This window comes from Buceros rhinoceros, unplaced genomic scaffold (genome assembly GCF_000710305.1).
Source record: "Buceros rhinoceros silvestris isolate BGI_N320 unplaced genomic scaffold, ASM71030v1 scaffold2311, whole genome shotgun sequence".
In the NCBI taxonomy this organism is placed as follows: Eukaryota; Metazoa; Chordata; class Aves; order Bucerotiformes; family Bucerotidae; genus Buceros; species Buceros rhinoceros.
In genome coordinates, this window is record NW_010392321.1 from 6,771 (window position 1) to 23,485 (window position 16,715).

General features: G+C 45.5%; 1 protein-coding gene across 1 annotated transcript in view; it reads left to right on the forward strand.

Moving 5' to 3' along the window:
• LOC104500711 overlaps positions 1-7,704 on the forward strand; it is an 8,887-nt gene extending 1,183 nt beyond the window's left edge. The window contains exons 2-6 of the mRNA XM_010144406.1: positions 1,143-1,244; positions 1,535-3,338; positions 5,056-5,190; positions 5,290-5,470; positions 7,448-7,704. Of these exons, the coding sequence (XP_010142708.1) occupies positions 1,143-1,244; positions 1,535-3,338; positions 5,056-5,190; positions 5,290-5,470; positions 7,448-7,704 (2,479 nt within the window). The remainder of the gene's footprint in view (positions 1-1,142; positions 1,245-1,534; positions 3,339-5,055; positions 5,191-5,289; positions 5,471-7,447) is intronic.
• Positions 7,705-16,715: the final 9,011 nt, after the last annotated feature.

Sequence of the window (16,715 nt, forward strand, 5' to 3'; positions counted from 1 at the left end):
GGGGCAGCCTCCCCCAGTGTCCCCAGTACAGGGGGACCATCCCTGCCCTGCTCCTGCTGGCCACACCAGTGCTGGCACAAGCCAGGAAGGAGCTACAGATTTGATTCTTTGATGCGGCAGAATCGAGGGGTTTTACAGAACCAGTCCAGAAAGGATCACATCTGCCTGCCTTGGACTTGAGAAAACTGAACTCCTGTTGCACTGGGATTTTTGTTTTGAACTTCAGTTGTCCTGTTGTTAATGAGGATACTCTTATTAGTCTACCCACCTTCCTGGGCCACAGTTCTGAAATGGCCAATACCATTATTTTTTATTTTCACTCCACACTGTAAATTGAGCTCTTCCTTGCTGAAAATCACTGTCTAGGTGCAAGCTTCCATCTGTGAGCTCCAGTAAATAGGCCTCCTTAAAAAAAAAAAAAAACCCTAAAGTTTTCCATCTGACAAAGACACAGAAGAATGTGGTTATCAAACACCACTTACAGTTCTACGTCCATAAAACATTCTCAGAAATCTTTGTACTTCTGTATATCCTAACCAAAATCACATGGACCAGATTTCTTACAGACGAAGCAGTCCTGATGGTTGAACACATTTGGTGTTTATCAGGAATATTTAACAAAGTTTATTGTTAAATAAAATTAAAGGAGCTTATGCTCCTTTCTAAAAGGGCATTAAAAAGAGGTTCAAGTTAAGTATGACTTTATGGTTTTTTTTGAGGTTAAAATAGTTTTTGAATTTTGGAAGCAGATAGAATCTTCAACATTTTGAGAAGATTGAACATGTTTAGTCTCTAAAGGAGACAGTCAATATTTGAAGAAATATTTGTAAAATAGTTAGTGATTCAAGAGAGGAACGTCTGTTGCTGCTCCTCTCACTTCACGTAACAGCTCAAGAGCTCTGGTGAAGCAAGAAGTTGGGACAATTGTTCTATTTCCTTTAGGCTATAAAATTCAGGAGTGCCAGAAGAGATTTCTATACGTGGGTGTGCTGAGAATATGTTAAATTCAGAACGCTGTGTGGATGCTGCAAAAGGAAATTAAAGGTTTAATGCTTTACTTTTCCTTTTGTCTGTTTGTTTTTTGTTGGGTTTTTTTGGAGAAACAGACTGTTATTTATCTGGGGTGTTTTGTTTCTTTTCAGGGCACCGATAAATCTTTCTTGTTCTGGTAATGGCCCTGATATGTTTGGGCCGGTGTCAAGCATTCTGGAGGAGCCAAGCAAGCCAGAACCAGTTACAGACTGGTAAGTTTGTTTTGAAAGTTCTTATGAGTTGCATATCGATTTTTTACATCCTTTGTCACACAGATATGACACCGATTGAATTATTTCATGGAGCTGAGTAACAAAGGTCTTATAAATCCCCTTGAAATGTTGAAGTGTTTTTCTTTAATTGCCAGTAAAAAGAAAACAAGCATCAAACTCAGAAATGCTGATTTTCTGAAGCCTTCCATCAGCCCACACCATTTGATGGGGGGTGGGGGGACACATCTCATTTTAAACCATTACAGGAGGTTTGTTTAACTTTGTTACAGGAATTCTCTTTCAAGATTGTTTCCGCCGATGTGGGCACCTGATCCTGGAAGCAGCGGTGAACTCTCACGGCTCTCGTTGAAGCACTCTGTTGACAGGAAGGATTTTTCAAGCCTGCTGGGCACGCAGAGGTGCTATCAGGAACACTTGCAGAAGTCTCATGATGTGGAGATGTTGCACAGAGGTTTGGAAGATCTCCACCTCCTAGAGTCGTGGCTTTCTCCGTCTGGCCCTTGCACTCAGCCTGAGAATATCCTGAAGAACAGTTGCCCTGAAAATTCGGCTTTGGGAAATAATCACACGATTCAAGGCGAGTTTTCATTTCACAGTGTAGACTATAACCAGCATCTGTTCAGTTACGACCACGTGAGGTTAAATGGAGACTGTGAAAAAGTTGGTTCCAGTTTTAGCTCTTTTTCTGCTCCGAACAGAATGAAAGCAAGCACCAGCGGTCAGAAAGAGTACTGGAGAACTGAAAGAGCTGGAGGCAGAGCTCTGAAAAATGATGCTCAAGAACAAACAGAGTATTCCCCTGCTCTATCCAATCCGCCTGTCGATGATTCTTGGGAGAAAGTGTCCCAGGAAACCCACTTGTCTTCTAAAAGCTATGAAAACTTTATGGCTGCTCATAAATTGCCATTGTCTGTTCATCCGTCACTGTATTTTTTCAATCAACCCCCTAAAGAAAGGAGTTTTTCTGGAGAGACCAGCAGAAAACGACAGGAAACCCACGTGCCAAATGGTCGTCACAGCTTTGCTTTGGGAGATGCTTTTAATGGGAATGAAGGTAAGATCCAGATTAGTCCAACAGAACTTGCTGCTCAAGTGTCCGAATATGATTTATCTGTAAAAAACCTTATGCAAAATGGGAGTTATTCATCGTACCGTGGACGCACGTGGCTGGATGGCAAAGTGCCACGTCCAGCCACTGCATCGGACATCACGTATGGCAAACAAATGGTGGCAAGTCCGCAGTCATCTTCAGGGGTTTCAACCATGTCTGATGGTTCTCCCACCCATCGGTCTGTAACACCGTCCTCTTACTACTCGCCCATCTTACCTGTCCTCCCTCCAAGGAAAGATGGAAAGTCACCGATATCAAACGGGTTGTTCAGTAATGTAGGAGTTTCTAATTTCATCTTGGAGAATCAGAAGCAAAGGAACCCCATCGGGCGATCGCAGCACGATTCATTGACTGGTAAGGAGGGACAATACCGTAAATTCCCTGCTGATTTTTCATCTGACTGGTTGATGCAGCAGAATGCTGAAAGGGAAGACCCTGAAAAATACCGCAGATTTTGCCAAAAGCAGACCCAAGAAAATGGTAATAAAGATGACAGAAGAGGCAGAAGGAATTGGATTCCTCAGTTTGGGTGTTCAACCCCAAACCGTCAGCAGTTCAACGTGTTCCAAAGCAAGCACCAACAGAACGGTGGCAACGTGGCCGATTTCATCCATCCTTCTTTCCTTCCTTCTTTCCCATTGCTGTCTGATTTTAAGCAAAATCCCACCTTTCCTCCATTCAATCACCACCTGTTTTCATCAGCAAATAATTTCAGTTTTCCCTCGTCGCCATTCCCGTTCTCCGAACTTGTCGATCTTTTCCATTATGATGACTTCAACCAGTTGAATCCCGTCATCAACGAGCTGTTTTGTGGGGAAATAACCGCACCGTACTTTGCCTTTCCAACACCATTCCACAAGAACAGGGCTCCCAGGAATCGCAGTGGGCCAGCTAACGAGCTTCACACCCGGCTGGAGGAGTGCTACGAGCAGTGGAGAGCTCTGGAGAAGGAGAGAAAGAAGGTAAAACACAACCGACAATAACTTCTTACCAAAGCTGGCGGTCGCGTGAAACAATTTATTTTGAACTATTTGAGCTTCAGTTTCTGAGTCTCCTTCTCCTTAGGGCTCCCAACACAACGTTTCTCCCTGTTAACCTACAGTATTTGCTACAACAAATGTGGTAACTGGCCAAAGAGCTGAATTATCATTAGTTTGGATGTTTTTCATTTATATGGTCAATGAAAGCTCATTAACTAGTTGTTATTAATTCAGTAGGCCCTTGGTACGACTCCGGAGCCATCAGCTAATATAGCAGGGCCCTCACTGCCACACGTGGTTCTTCAAGCACTGGTGGTTTGTGCACCTTAATGCTCTAAATGTTCATTTTTCATTGGTTAGGTGGATCTTTTTTCTTTTGTCCCACTCCTTCTCTCCAACGAAACCTTTAACTCAAGCATTAGAAACCCAGTGCACGATCATTTAAGGAGAGAAATGTTAGTGGTTTTGTTGTTGGGTTTTTTACTGTCAGGGCTATAGTGGAGCCTTTACCTTAGTAAAGATACTAAATCTTTGGTTTAGTAAAAAGAAAAGGAAATAAGTAATCCTGGCCACACCCTATGCGTGGCTGTTGAGAAAACCCACAGGGATTTCCGTGGATGCGGTTTCTCCCAAAGGATTGAACTGCCCATTCTGTTTGCTCACCGATGCCTTTCAACGCGGCTCTTTTCTGCCCGTCCAATCCTCTACCAGGAGTTCTCCACAAGTGAAAAGGGTGGTGACCATTCTTGCTCTAGTGTTTTCAGAAACTCTTCTGCCTGCTGTGGTGGCAAAGGTGGCTGTTCCGAACCTGCTTGTGTGGGATTTGGGTCAGTGAAGTCATTTGGGAAGGCTGAGTCAGAGTGTTTATCTCTGAAGAGATGTTTTTTTGTGTTTCCATCAGTAAAGAAGGGGATTGTTTATCATATACCATGTTCTTAATAATTAAAGGGATTTAATTGACTGCCTTGATCTGGTGCATTCTAAGTGATGGTTTGGCTGTAGTGATCTGCTCAGGCTTGCTCAGCCCTTGACGTTTGTGGTTGCAGACAGCTTTATTTCTGAGGGTAACCCGTGCTCAGAGCCACGAGCCAGCTGCCGTAGCACAGCTCGCGTTCCCACAGCCGCAGCGGTTTCCCCTGAGCTGCGGTGTGGCACCTAACCTTTCTCTCCTAAGTCACTGAAGAAGGAACAAGACAGAGAATCAGCGTGTGTCTTTCTTTTACTCCAACTGTAAGAAGTTCCTCTGCAAAAATAGGTTTGGTGGTGGTTAGTCACTGCCTGCATCATACTGGTGCTTTGGGCAGTTCAAATCAAATCCGGAGGCGCTTCAGATACACCTGAGGCTGGTGCAATCACCTCTTTCTTCTGTTAATAATCACAATTTGTGACACGTGAGAGATGCAGATAGAGGCAGACAGTTTAAATTCCTGTACGAGAATTTCTTTGCTTAGATCTGTGTCCAAGGTGGGTTAAAATTGAGTTGTGCAGCTTTGGTTCGAGCATCGTACTCTGAGGCAGTGTCCTCATTCTTACAGCAGCTGCTTGTACCTCTAGACAGGCATTTGGGGACATTTTCTGTACATGCAGTCAGAATTAAAGATAGGAAACACCATTCTAATGTAACTGAAAATTCTAAACCACGTGGATTGTAATGTATTAATTTCAAACATTTACAAAAGGCCATTTATTTCCTTCTCAGGCTGAAGCTGACCTTGCAAGAAACTTCCCAGGGAGGCGCGTGTCTAGCTCAAATAACACCCCAGTGTCCCGACTTCCCGCTAACCCGTCACGCGTCGATCGTTTGATTGTCGACCAGTTACGAGAACAAGCCAGGGTGAGCCTTCCTCAGCTACAATTCCTGCCTCTCTTTGGTTTCCTGTTTGGAGACTCGCAAATCCTCAGTGATATTTGGTATTCTCAATGTGTCTGGCAGGTGCTCACGTTAATAGGGAAAATGGAAAGGCTTTGTGGTACCCCCATACACAGTAACATCACCACCACGCTGGAACACCACATGGAAGCCATTCACGTCACGCAGGCGAGGCGAAAGGAGGAGATTATTAATGCTGCTAATCCGCAGAGACAGGGAGCACCACGTTACAACAGCGAGAAAGGTAACTGCTGGCCCTGCCAGGAGGGTTAAACCTTTTCTGAAGATTTACAGGTGAAAATATGCTCTTTGAAATAGGCAAATGTGAAATACAGAATCGATCCTGTCTTACCTAAATCACAAAACTGCCAGAAATTACATTTCACGATTCCCAACTTCTGTTGAAGTAAAGCCAGGATAATCTGAGGCAGCACCATGTGCTTCTGCAGGAGTCGTGCAAATCCAGGAGGAATTACAGAATCACCTGGCTGGAAGAGACCTTTCAGCTCACCCAGTCCAACCGTTCCCCTGCACTGCCAGGGTCCCTGAACCACGTCCCTCAGCTCCACACCCACACGGCTGTGAAACCCCTCCAGGGATGGGGACTCCACCACCGCCCTGGGCAGCCTGGGCCAATGCTGCACAGCCCTCTCTGGAAAGAAATTGTTCCTGATCTCCAACCTAAACCTCCCCTGGCGCAACTTGAGGCTGTTTCCTCTCATCCTGTCACTTGTCACATGGGAGAAGAGACAGACCTCCACCTCACTCCAACCTTGTGTTAGGTAGTTGTAGAGAGTGAGAAGGTCTCCCCTCAGCCTCCTCTTCTCCAGACTAAACACTGCCAGGTCCCTCAGCTGCCCCTCAGCGCACTTGCTCTCCACATCCTGCACCAGCTTCGTTGCCCTTCTCTGGACATGTACCAGCCCTGCAATGTTCTTCAAGTTGCGTTCCCATCTGTCAGCGTAGCGGGATAACCTGGTTTTCCGCTTAACAAGTTGATAGGTAGAGGATTTGGGGTTTGGAGGTAAAGATCATATTGGTTTTCTTCAGAAAGCACCTCAGAAAATTATTTCCAAAGAGGAACGTGCTTCCCCTGCCCTGTCCTCTCCTAGATCCTCCCCCTGCACTGTCCTCTGTTGCCTTGTTTCCTGCAGTGAAGCTGACAGTGTGGTTCTTCCTTGTAAGAAGGGAAAGATAAACTTTAAAAAGAGTCAAAATATCTTGGTTTCACAAGTCAAGTGTCCAGCGTGATGTCATATCCCTAACATTAACAGCCCCAGATACAAACCAGCTTCTCAAATTAGAGAACAAAACCAGAAAAATTAGAAACAAAACCAGAACAGAATGAAATTTAAAGAACACATCTTATGAGGAGCAGCAGAGGGAACTTGGAGAAGAGGCGGCTCAGGGGAGACCTGAAAGGAGGTTGTAGTGAGGTGGGGGTCGGACTCCTCTCCCATGAGACAAGTGACAGGACGAGAGGAAACAGCCTTAACTTGTGCCAGGGCAGATGTAGGTCGGATATTAGGAAACAGTTTGTCACCAAAAGGTTTGTGCAGCGTTGGCCCAGGCTGCCCAGGGCGGTACTGGAGTCCCCATCCCTGGAGGGGTTTCCCAGCCGTGTGGATACGACACTGAGGAACGTGGTTCAGGGACCCTGGCAGTGCAGGGGAACGGTTGGACTGGGTGAGCTGAAAGGTGTCTTCCAGGCAGATGATTCTATGGTTCAAGTGGTCTCTGATGGTTCGTGGTGACACCTGCAGTGTAGTTAATGTTTCTGCTGCTCTTGGGTGTCTCAGCACAATCTAAACCCCACCTAGAAAAGCCTCTGGTCTGTTTTTTGCGGTGAAATCCATGTTTATACCGTGGTTCTTTGCGTTCTGCTTGTGATGATCCTAAGTCCCAAGGGTGGCAGCGAGCTTTGCTTGCTGGGAGGGTATCGGTGACAGAGGAAAAAAGGACAGCACCAAGCCCATCTGGCTGGAATTGGGGACTTGCCAAGTATCATTGTAGATGACAACATTAATTAAATAGGCTTAATTATTGTATTGCAGGCCAGTGAGATTTGGACACAATTCTGGTTGCTGCGAGCGAGCAGCTACAGCTCTTGTTTGTTTTGTGTGCCAGTGGTGGGTTGAGTATATTACAGGACTCCCCATTAAATGTATCAGAACAAAATTAAAGCTCTTGTCCTAACCCAAACCGTGTTTTTCTGTTGTAGATGTTCTGGCGCTGGCAGCTGCCGTCAGGGAGCTGGCTGCCACCACCCGCAGGGCTCGTACGGCTCTGTGGTGCGCGTTACAGGTGACTTTGCCAAAGAACCTTTCCAGCACTCCGGGAAAACAAGAAATTGTTGAAAGGACCTCGCAAGAGCTTTGTCCTCCCACCACAAGCACAGAAGAAACAAGCAGCCTGGAGCGTGAAAACAAAGGAAGCAAAAAAGAAAAAGCGGAGGAGCCCATGAGGATTGTGGAATAATAGCTGATAATAATAATAACAAAAGGGAGGGAGAAGGCTGAGGAGAGGGCGAAGGGCTGCGTGACCTGCGTGGTGCCGCAGAAGGTGGTTTTGCCTGGTTATCGCTAAGCGAAGGCGTTGACCTAACTGAGCAGGGCTGAGGTTGTGCTGCCGCTGCGATTGCAGTGTCGAGAGACACGGCTGGTGACCGTGTTCACACTGTTTGAATATTGCTGGTGTGGCAGAGAATTATTGCAGGAGAGTTTTGTTATTAAGGGGAACTAAACGGTAGCTGAGCGTTTCCTCGCAGGCTTACCCAAAGCTGCGTGGCAGCGGCCAGTCAAGCCAGGACCTGAGGAACCAGAGGGTGGTAGGACTTCATTCTCCTTATTTGGTTAACAACACAATTTAGCGTCTTTAAAAAAAAATTGCAAGGCATTTTGTAATTGTTCAGGGGTTTTTTGCACCATTATCTAGTTCTTTTAAGTGCCAAAGCGATCACTGAGTAGTTTGCACCCTGGAGCACTTGTTTTTGAGGCAGGGAGTCAGGTGATTCAGGTTCTCGCTCTCAGCTCGACAAGGATAATCAGCGTTTAATGTTGGTTGTGTGAGACGCTTCAGCTAAAGCAAGGTAAACCGAGCTTTTCTATAGCATAAACCGTTTAATGTTTTCTGTGAAAAGGGGGTTTGTAGATCTACTGTAAGTTCTGCATCGAGGTGATAAAAAATTGTCACTCAGGATTAGAAATGAGATTTGGTGATTCCTCAGCGGGATAAAACCAGTAACTATATAACAGAGTGTGCACTTAATTAAAAAAATATTGTTTGGTATTAATGTAAGTTCATGGTACTATAATTTTCAGAAACATTCCGTATTTATTTTAATGTCTTTCTTGAATGTTTATTTAAAATTCTATTTTAGTAAGATGAAGTTGGATATTTTGCCAAATCTTCCTAATAATCAGATGTAACGATTTACTCAGGAACTATGTATGTTATTATGTCAATATACACGTGCTATATAGGGGCTTGGGGGGGAGAAGGGGGTGTTTGGGATGTGTTTAACTATATACTAGGTTACCAAAGCTGTTGAACTGATTAATGTTTTGCGTGGAGGATGTGATGTATTTAATTGCTGTTAATTAGTCTCCATTCTGTGGCTCGGACAATCAGTGTGGGTGTGAGTGTTCAGGGTGGGAGTTAGGAGAGAATGAGTAAGTCCAGCTCTGTTCTTAGGGCAGGCCGAGAGATTGTTGTGCTTTAACAACTGTCTCACGATCTCCTAACAGGTCCCAGTAACCAGCTGCTGCTCTTGGGTGTCAACCTACTAACTTTGGAGAGTGAGTCTTATTTTCAGAGAGAGTTACTTTGGGGATATAAACAAAGTTTGAAAGAGGGGAAAAAAAATGAAGATTTTTTAATATTCCGTAGTGTTTGCTGTTGAACTTGACTAAATTGATAATTGTTCCCATAGATCTGTGGACTTGCAAGATTCTGCAGTGCTGTGGGTTTGGGTCTGTGGATATTCCTAGAGCAGGTGGAGCCTCAGTGGTGCCACCGTTAACTGTAACGAGGCAGCAGCATTGTCCCTTTGTAGGAGAAAAGTTACGCGAGCTTCATCGTAGTGAAGTTTAAAAACAAGAGTTGATAGAAATGAGAATCTTTATGTATCTTCATGAGATTATGGGGGATTTTCCCTAAAGAAAGTGAATTCAACTTAATTCAGCCTTAGCCTAAAAATCAGGTGGTAGGGAGTTATTTTAGTGGGCCATTCTTTGCACAAAGCAACTCAAGAAGGTTCAATTTGCGTTCGTGCTCCACGGATGGAACAGTGGAGTCGGCAGATTTCAGTTGATGAATCGTTTTGGTTTTTAATTGTGATCACTGTGTGGCCAGGCAGTGGAAGTTGGAGAGTCTTGGTCAGCTTTTCTCTTTCCAGATCCCATCGTCCCGCAGGATCGTTTTGTAGTGGCGAGTCTGCCACTCCGGGGTGTAGTAGCTCCTTATTGTATTGCTTGTGTGTTTAATTATTAGTGTGAAGGAACATGGTCTTAATCGGTTCATAATAGCGTTAACGTGCCTTTAACAGTCTCATTTTCCCATGCGGTGAATAACCCTACGTTGTCCTTGTGTTCCTGTGGACCTCACGGGCTCCTCGACAGCCACCCCGTGTCCAGTGTGTCAGTGCCAGATTTTCCTCTTCGTGCCCTACAAATGCCACCGGCACGCGCTCGTGGGTCAGTTCGCCTTGCTCAGTTTTCTTCATAAAAACGCGGGCTCTTCACATGCAGAGGGTTTTGTGCCCAGTTCTTTAAACGACGTGATTGTGGACCCACGAAGATGAAAGTCCTCTCAGAATTCTTCCCTCCTGTTGCTTTATTCCGCAGCCTTTTCTATTTCAGCAATGAAAACACTGTGTTCTGCGACGTAAGAGCTGGAGCTGTGGCAGTTCTGTCCCAGTCATCGGGTTTTTTGGCTGCCTAGTGTTCAGTTTGGAACAAGGTACGAGTTCGTAAGCATTGCCCTGGATTTTTGGTGTGAGTCAGTGTAAGTTTAATGCTTCTGCTTTTTGGGACTTAGATCTGACTGACTTGAGTGGGAGCAGAGCTGAGGTGTTAGGTCACTCTTAAGCCAGAGAGGTGGTTTTGTTCTGCAGCTGGATTTGGTGGTTTTGAATTATTCCCACCCTGAACTGTGGAACAATTGGATACAATTTTGTTTATTCCCTCCTCCTCTCCCCACCTCCAGCTCTATTGAGATTTAATTGTTCTCTTTGTTTTGATTTACACGGTTTTGAACTGCATTTATGACATTTTCGAACGAGGTGAAGGACCTCCGTCATTTCCCAAATGGAATGGGAGAGCGAAAGGGAGCTGCAAGCAGGAAGGAATCTCTGCGCTGCAGGGACGCACTTTCTGGTGGAGAGGTCACTCTGCTCGGTCGCTCCCGTGGTCAGAAGGGTGCGAGCCGGAGAGCTCAGGGTCTGACTGAGCTTAAACTGCATTTCCATTTTCCCTACCCGCTGCTCTCGGGGGCTGTGAGGGTGCAGCTGAGGCTTGTGGCAGAGTCGGCTCGTTCCTGTCCTGCTCTGGTCGCCATCCGTCCACCCTTGGGTTTGAACGCTGGCTGGGGGAGCTAGAACAGGGCTGAGGAACAGCCGGGTCCTCCCTCTTGGGTCGAGATCACCACCTCTGGCTTCTCAACTGCTGTCACGAAGGGAAGAGGACAAAGCAGGACTTAAGCTCAGCTTTTCTAGGCTTAGGCTGTGACAAGTGGCAAGGAACACTTAGCACAAACCTTCCTTGGAACCGTGTGTTTGGCTTTTAAATCTGTTCTTCCATGAGCGGCAGCGTTCGGCTTTGCTCAGTGTCTCATTCTCAGACCCACGCTTTACCTTAGGTCATAGCTCTGGTATTTTTATTTAAATACTGTAAAGATTATGCAACAAACAGACCTTAAGCCTATATGGATTTTTTTAAAGTTTTATTTTTACCTGCTCTGAAAGCTGGGTTTGGTGGCTGATTTTTTTTTTTTGTGTGTGTGTGTGTTTTTTCCCAGTCTGGGAATTGCGATGTCAAAATGCTGCATGGTGGAGCAACCCGAAGCAGTAGGGGTTGGGGTTTTTGTTCTTGGTCTCTTTATTGCTCTGACAGCGTGTGCAGCTGTGAAACGAAATTAGAAATTCTATTTTACGGTCTTCTGTAGATTTTTGATTTGTTTTTCTAATCGTGGGAAAACTTGAGTTCCTCATTAAACACGATCGTAGGTTGTGTTGACTGAGAACAAGGACTGCTGCACATCAGTGGAACTCCAGAGGGTTCCCAACCTTTTTTATAAGGTCTCTCACACCAACAACATGGCCCTGGCGGGGGATAATTTTCCTTTCAGGAATGTACTTCGGCTGAGATGAATTTGTGGGCTTCTGAGAATTTCGCACCTTGTTCTATCCCGATGAACTCCCGTGGAAAAGGAGCCTTAACCATGCCAAGACCTTGATTTAGTTCTGGTGCGGTTTATCCGTCTCGGTCACCAGCACTTTTTTTTAATCAGTTATCTAGAACAGAAGGTCCTTATTTTTCTTCTTCAGCAATACTGTAATCAGAGGTGCAAAAAAATTAAGATGCATTTAATGTTTGTGGTGTGTGCTGTGAGAGATTGAAAACCTATCAGGTTAGGAGCGACTTGTCCAGACATTGAGGATCTGCAGCTGTAAATCCTCCTCGCTCAAATGCCAAATGAGCTTTAAAAAGGCAAATATTTGCATATAGTGTGTTTAAAAAAAAAAAAAAAAAGCGTGTTAGAATAAATCGAAGTCACCTTAAAATCATTGCTGGACAAAGATTTTTTTTTTGTGTGTGTGTGGTTAAACCAGTTTAACCCTTGTTTATGCACAGTACGAACTTTGTGAGCATAGGTTTTTTTCAATATATATGGGGAAAAAATAAGTTTCCGTTTCTTTTTTATGACGTGTACAAAGATTAATAGCGTCTCTATTTTAATATACTGTTTGGTGTCTGAAGCGTCTCTTTTCTGTGTCTGCTGGTCAAACTCATTTACTGAAAAGGGCAAATTTTACCCTGCTAGAAGAGGGTGGTGAGATGATCCCTTCAGGAGCCCCGACAGAAAGGTGTGTAAGTCTAAATTAGCTTAAAGAACCCCCAGTGACTCAACTGTTGGTGATACAACAATATTCATTGTTTATCTGTCCGGGTTTAAGTGTTTCTGTAAAACAACTGGGGATGTTGGCGTGAACACTGCACAAACCAGACCTCTACCTCTTGGCGTAGAAGGATGCTTCCCCGATCGCTCCAGCCTTTACTTTGCTACGATGGGGTGTCTGTCCACCCTCGCCTGTGAGCTTCATCTCCTTTTCCTGTTGGTTTATGTTTTGGGTCCGTTGTTTTCTGTGGGGCACCGGGATGCCTTGGGGCTGGGGAGCGATCCCCTTCGCTCCGGTAACGCAGCTTCGGGCAAACTACGCGCGCCAACGTGGGGTTTCTGTGAGCGAAAGGTACAAACAGATTCCAAGGTTTTGTGTTACGTGTGTGAGAGTCTTGGAATTACGAGAATTCTGTAATAAATCACGGCCAGTGTCATTTTCTAGTCTTTTTATGTACGTGATCAATTCCTTTTAGCTAAATAATAAACCGAGTTGTACGTATGGTCCTCACCAAACAGTTACAGCTTGTTTTGTTCGCTTCAACTCACACTGTTGATCAGCTGCTGTTCTCCACGTGGGATGGGTTTGGGTGGTTCTGCTTCCAAACCAGACCTGACGTGTCCTGCTCTAACGCAGTTACGAAAATTAAAGTCCTTGGTGGTCTCTGAGACTGGTTGTACGACTCCAGCACATCCCGTGGGAGGAGAGTGGGCAGTTTTGGTTGGCATTTGTCATGCTCGGGTCTGAGGAATATCTTTTGGTCTGGATGCAGTCACAGAGAAAACGTTGAATTGCATCAAATGGTTGAAAATAAGGGACAATCTTTAGAAACCGCTTCACAGAGCGTTATTGGGGGGTGGGGAAAGTCCTCATGGATTTGGTGTCATGGCGGGGTTTCAATTCCAACCTTGCGGAGGGAAACAGTGGTCCTCAGTTTAGAGTTCGAGATTTGAGCGTTTTCTTTTCTGGTGATGTGCAGAAAAAAATAATCAATACAATTGTTCTTCGTTAGTGGAAAATAATTTGAATTATTATTATTAATTTGAATAATTTAAAGATGTAATTTGCAGGCAGGGCCTTTCCACACCCAACTGACCTGTGCACGTCAAATACCTGACGGAGTTACGCAAACGCTGCCTCCGTAGCTTATTTTTGAAAGACCCCTCCCCAGATCAACACCCTACAGCCAGTTTTGGTTCCCTTTTCCCTCCACTCCCATCTCCAAAGCCCAGGTTTCTGCATTTCCACCAGGTGACCGAGGAAGACCGTACCGCAGCTTTTGTGTGACACCACGGGGCAGAGCTCTGTGAGCAGAGCGTCGGGAGTGGGTGAAGGTGGGGCGTCGCAGTGGCATCCCACGCCGTCCATCCCACCCTTCCACTGCGCGTCCAGGCGGTAGCCCAGGAGCTCTGGGTACTGCGTCGCCTCGGCGCCAGCCCAGCCCTCACAGGGGCACCGGGAGAACCAAGTTTAAGCAGTTTGTTTGCTTTGATCCTTGCTCCAACCCACCTGCAACAGAACCATCGCAGCTATTTTCGCATAACTGTGCTGGCAGCTGGCCAGGGCAGAGGCTTTGGACACCGGTCGCGGTGAAATGTTAGTTTCTCTCCCTAATCCCTGTGTTTGTGACCTGCCAGTTTGTGGCGGCAGCTGGAAAACATCTGTCCCAGCAAACCGTTAATGTCGTGGGGTGAAAAACCTGGAGATGGCTCAAACTGCAAACCTGAATGTGAGGTTGGTAGATTTTTTTTTTCTTTTAACGTAAAATTTTAACTCACTGGTATGGGTTTATTGCTTTGCTTTGGGTGGTTTAAGAAAACAAAAAAAGTGACAATATCTAACAGTCGAGTTTATTTCCTTTTCACAGATCTGTGGGCGAATCAGGAGTGTCAACGTGTTGAACCCATGTGGGTTTTGGGAGTGCAGGAGTGTCCATGTGAGTGTCAGGACAAATGTGAGCTACAAAGTGACTGACAAACCCACCCCAAATTGACCTTCAGTGTCATTTTTGCACACTCGAGCTTCAGGCTGCTCAGAGCAAAAGTGATTTTCTTTTTTTCCCCCCCTTTTCCGTTTCCTTGGTTATTCATGCGATTGCACTGAAGGTGGGGCTTCCTGCTGCCAGCTCGTTCGCAGCTCGCTGGCCGTGTGGAGCCAGTTCTGATGCCTCTGTCATCTTGCTGTGCTGCAGATGTATCAAATGAGAGAGTTCCTCTCCTCTGCTTTTCACCTTCTTGATGTAAACAGAGAGCTCCTCGAGATGTGCTGGAGTTTAAGTCAATAAGCTCATGGATTACACCCGGTACAAGATGGACTATATAATCGCTTAAAGTGAAAGATGTGGCTGCTGAAGATCATGGAATCGCAGAATCCCTGGCTGGAAGGGACCTCAGGGATCATCTGTCCGAACTTCAAACAAAGATGAGTGGCTTTCGAGGAGCAATCTAGTGGACTGGTGAGGTACTGCTCCGTCATTTCTGTGATCCATAAGCCCATTTTCAACAAATGCATAAACCTGGTGGCGTGGAGATGTAAAGGATGTAGAGATGATTTTATGTGTCTGGTTATTGAAGAGTTAATATCAGAACGGAAGGATTTGTCAAGCAGAACAAATCAGGCTGTGCTGTCGGTGCACTGATTATTTTTACTGAATCTGATTTGGGGAGGGTCTCTTGAGGCTTTAAGTCAGGTTTAGAGTTCCACCACCACAAATCTGTGAATGAAAAGAAAAAGAGATGAAGTTCTCTGAAAGGGTTAATCTGGTGCTCAGTGACAGCGTAGGAAAATGCCGCTCACTTCTGTGAAGGCTTTGGGGATTACCAGGAAGCACAGGTGGATTTGGGGTGAGCAATGCAGCAGGCAGACCTCCACCAGGGGATGTACAGGGGCAGCGGCATGTCTGAGGTGATCCTGATCTTCCCCGATAAGGCAGCAGCCGCGGTTTGGACCTCGCTCTTCAAATTTATGTTGACAGCTGGAGTGGGTCCAGCCGAGGGCGGTGGGAATGAGCAGGTCAGGAAGGAATTAGGGAGGTGAGTGAGACAGGGGTCTGCAACAGCACCAAGATGGATGGACACCACGTGTCGTTCCTCTTGGGGGTTCAGAGGGTGAAGTTACAGGAGGTGTTTCAGAATTTAGGAATTGAGTTTAGAGGAGCCAAGGAAAAAGTTGAATGTTGAGAGCAAACAAGCACTGAAAAAGATGTAGGAACCTTTATAAGCTTTTTTGGAAGCCTTTTTCAAGTCTATTGACTAACATTGCCGGACAAAACATCAGAACTTTTTATTCGTTGTCTGTAAAAACCGAATAAACATACTGAGAAGAGCAAATGGTGCCAGCTTTTAATTTTTGGTGTGGTATCACATGGGAGGAAAAAAAAATCAAATTAAATTCTCCTGTAGGGAGAAGCCGGACTCTTCTTTTTGACAAAACCTGCCTTTTTGTGCAAAACATCCGGTACTGAAGGAGGGACGCTGAAATAACACCTAACGCCTCGAGCCTTGCTAGTTCGAGCACTTCAAAGAATTTAATTGATTTCTTGGAGGAAAACCGCACACAGCTTGTTCCGGTGTCTGGAAACTCAGTTTAAACCCAGTTGGCACCATTTTGCTTCCAACTTCCGAGTTTAGATGAGCGGTTTTGGAGCTTGAAGAGAGTTTTCAAACGCAACAAAACATTTTTCCGTTTTGTAAAACCACGCAGGTGTAGTCGGTGTTTAAAGCACCTATCCCCGATGTTTGGAGTGGGAAGAAAACGTGGAAAAGGTGTCTGCTGGCTTTCTGATGAAGAAGGGACTAGTGACATGCCTGATGACGTGACTTGTTTTCATTCAAATGCTGAACCCTTTCCTCATTCTCTATATAATTTAAAAATTTTCTTAGCTCATCATATATAGACTTTCCTTTGTTTTAAACCCATGAAATGTAGTTGCTGAATAGAGAAACAACTCATTGGTGCTGTAGATATTTCTGTTTATCTCAGTTTTTGTGACTTTTCAGGTGTCAAGATAATCAGGGCAAATCACAGCATCCCAAAAGGGGGCTCTAGTGCAGGAACAGATAGATACCGATTATGGCTTGTCCGTGTGGTGCCCGGAAGATGCTGGTGTGGAGCCCTGGCAGATGCTGTGAGATGAGCTGCAAGGAGCCTACGGTTAAATGGTGAGATAAATGCCCCATGATGATATGGCAAGGTGGGGGCAATCTGGACAAGGATCCTCTTTCCTGTTAGGTAGAGAGATGAAAATATGCTGGGACATTAGAACGGCAGACTGGTTTGGGTTGGAAGGGACATTCAAAGCTCACCCAGCCCAACCCCCTGCAGGGAGCAGGGACATCTGCACCCAGAGCAGGGGGCTCAGAGCCCCAAGGGC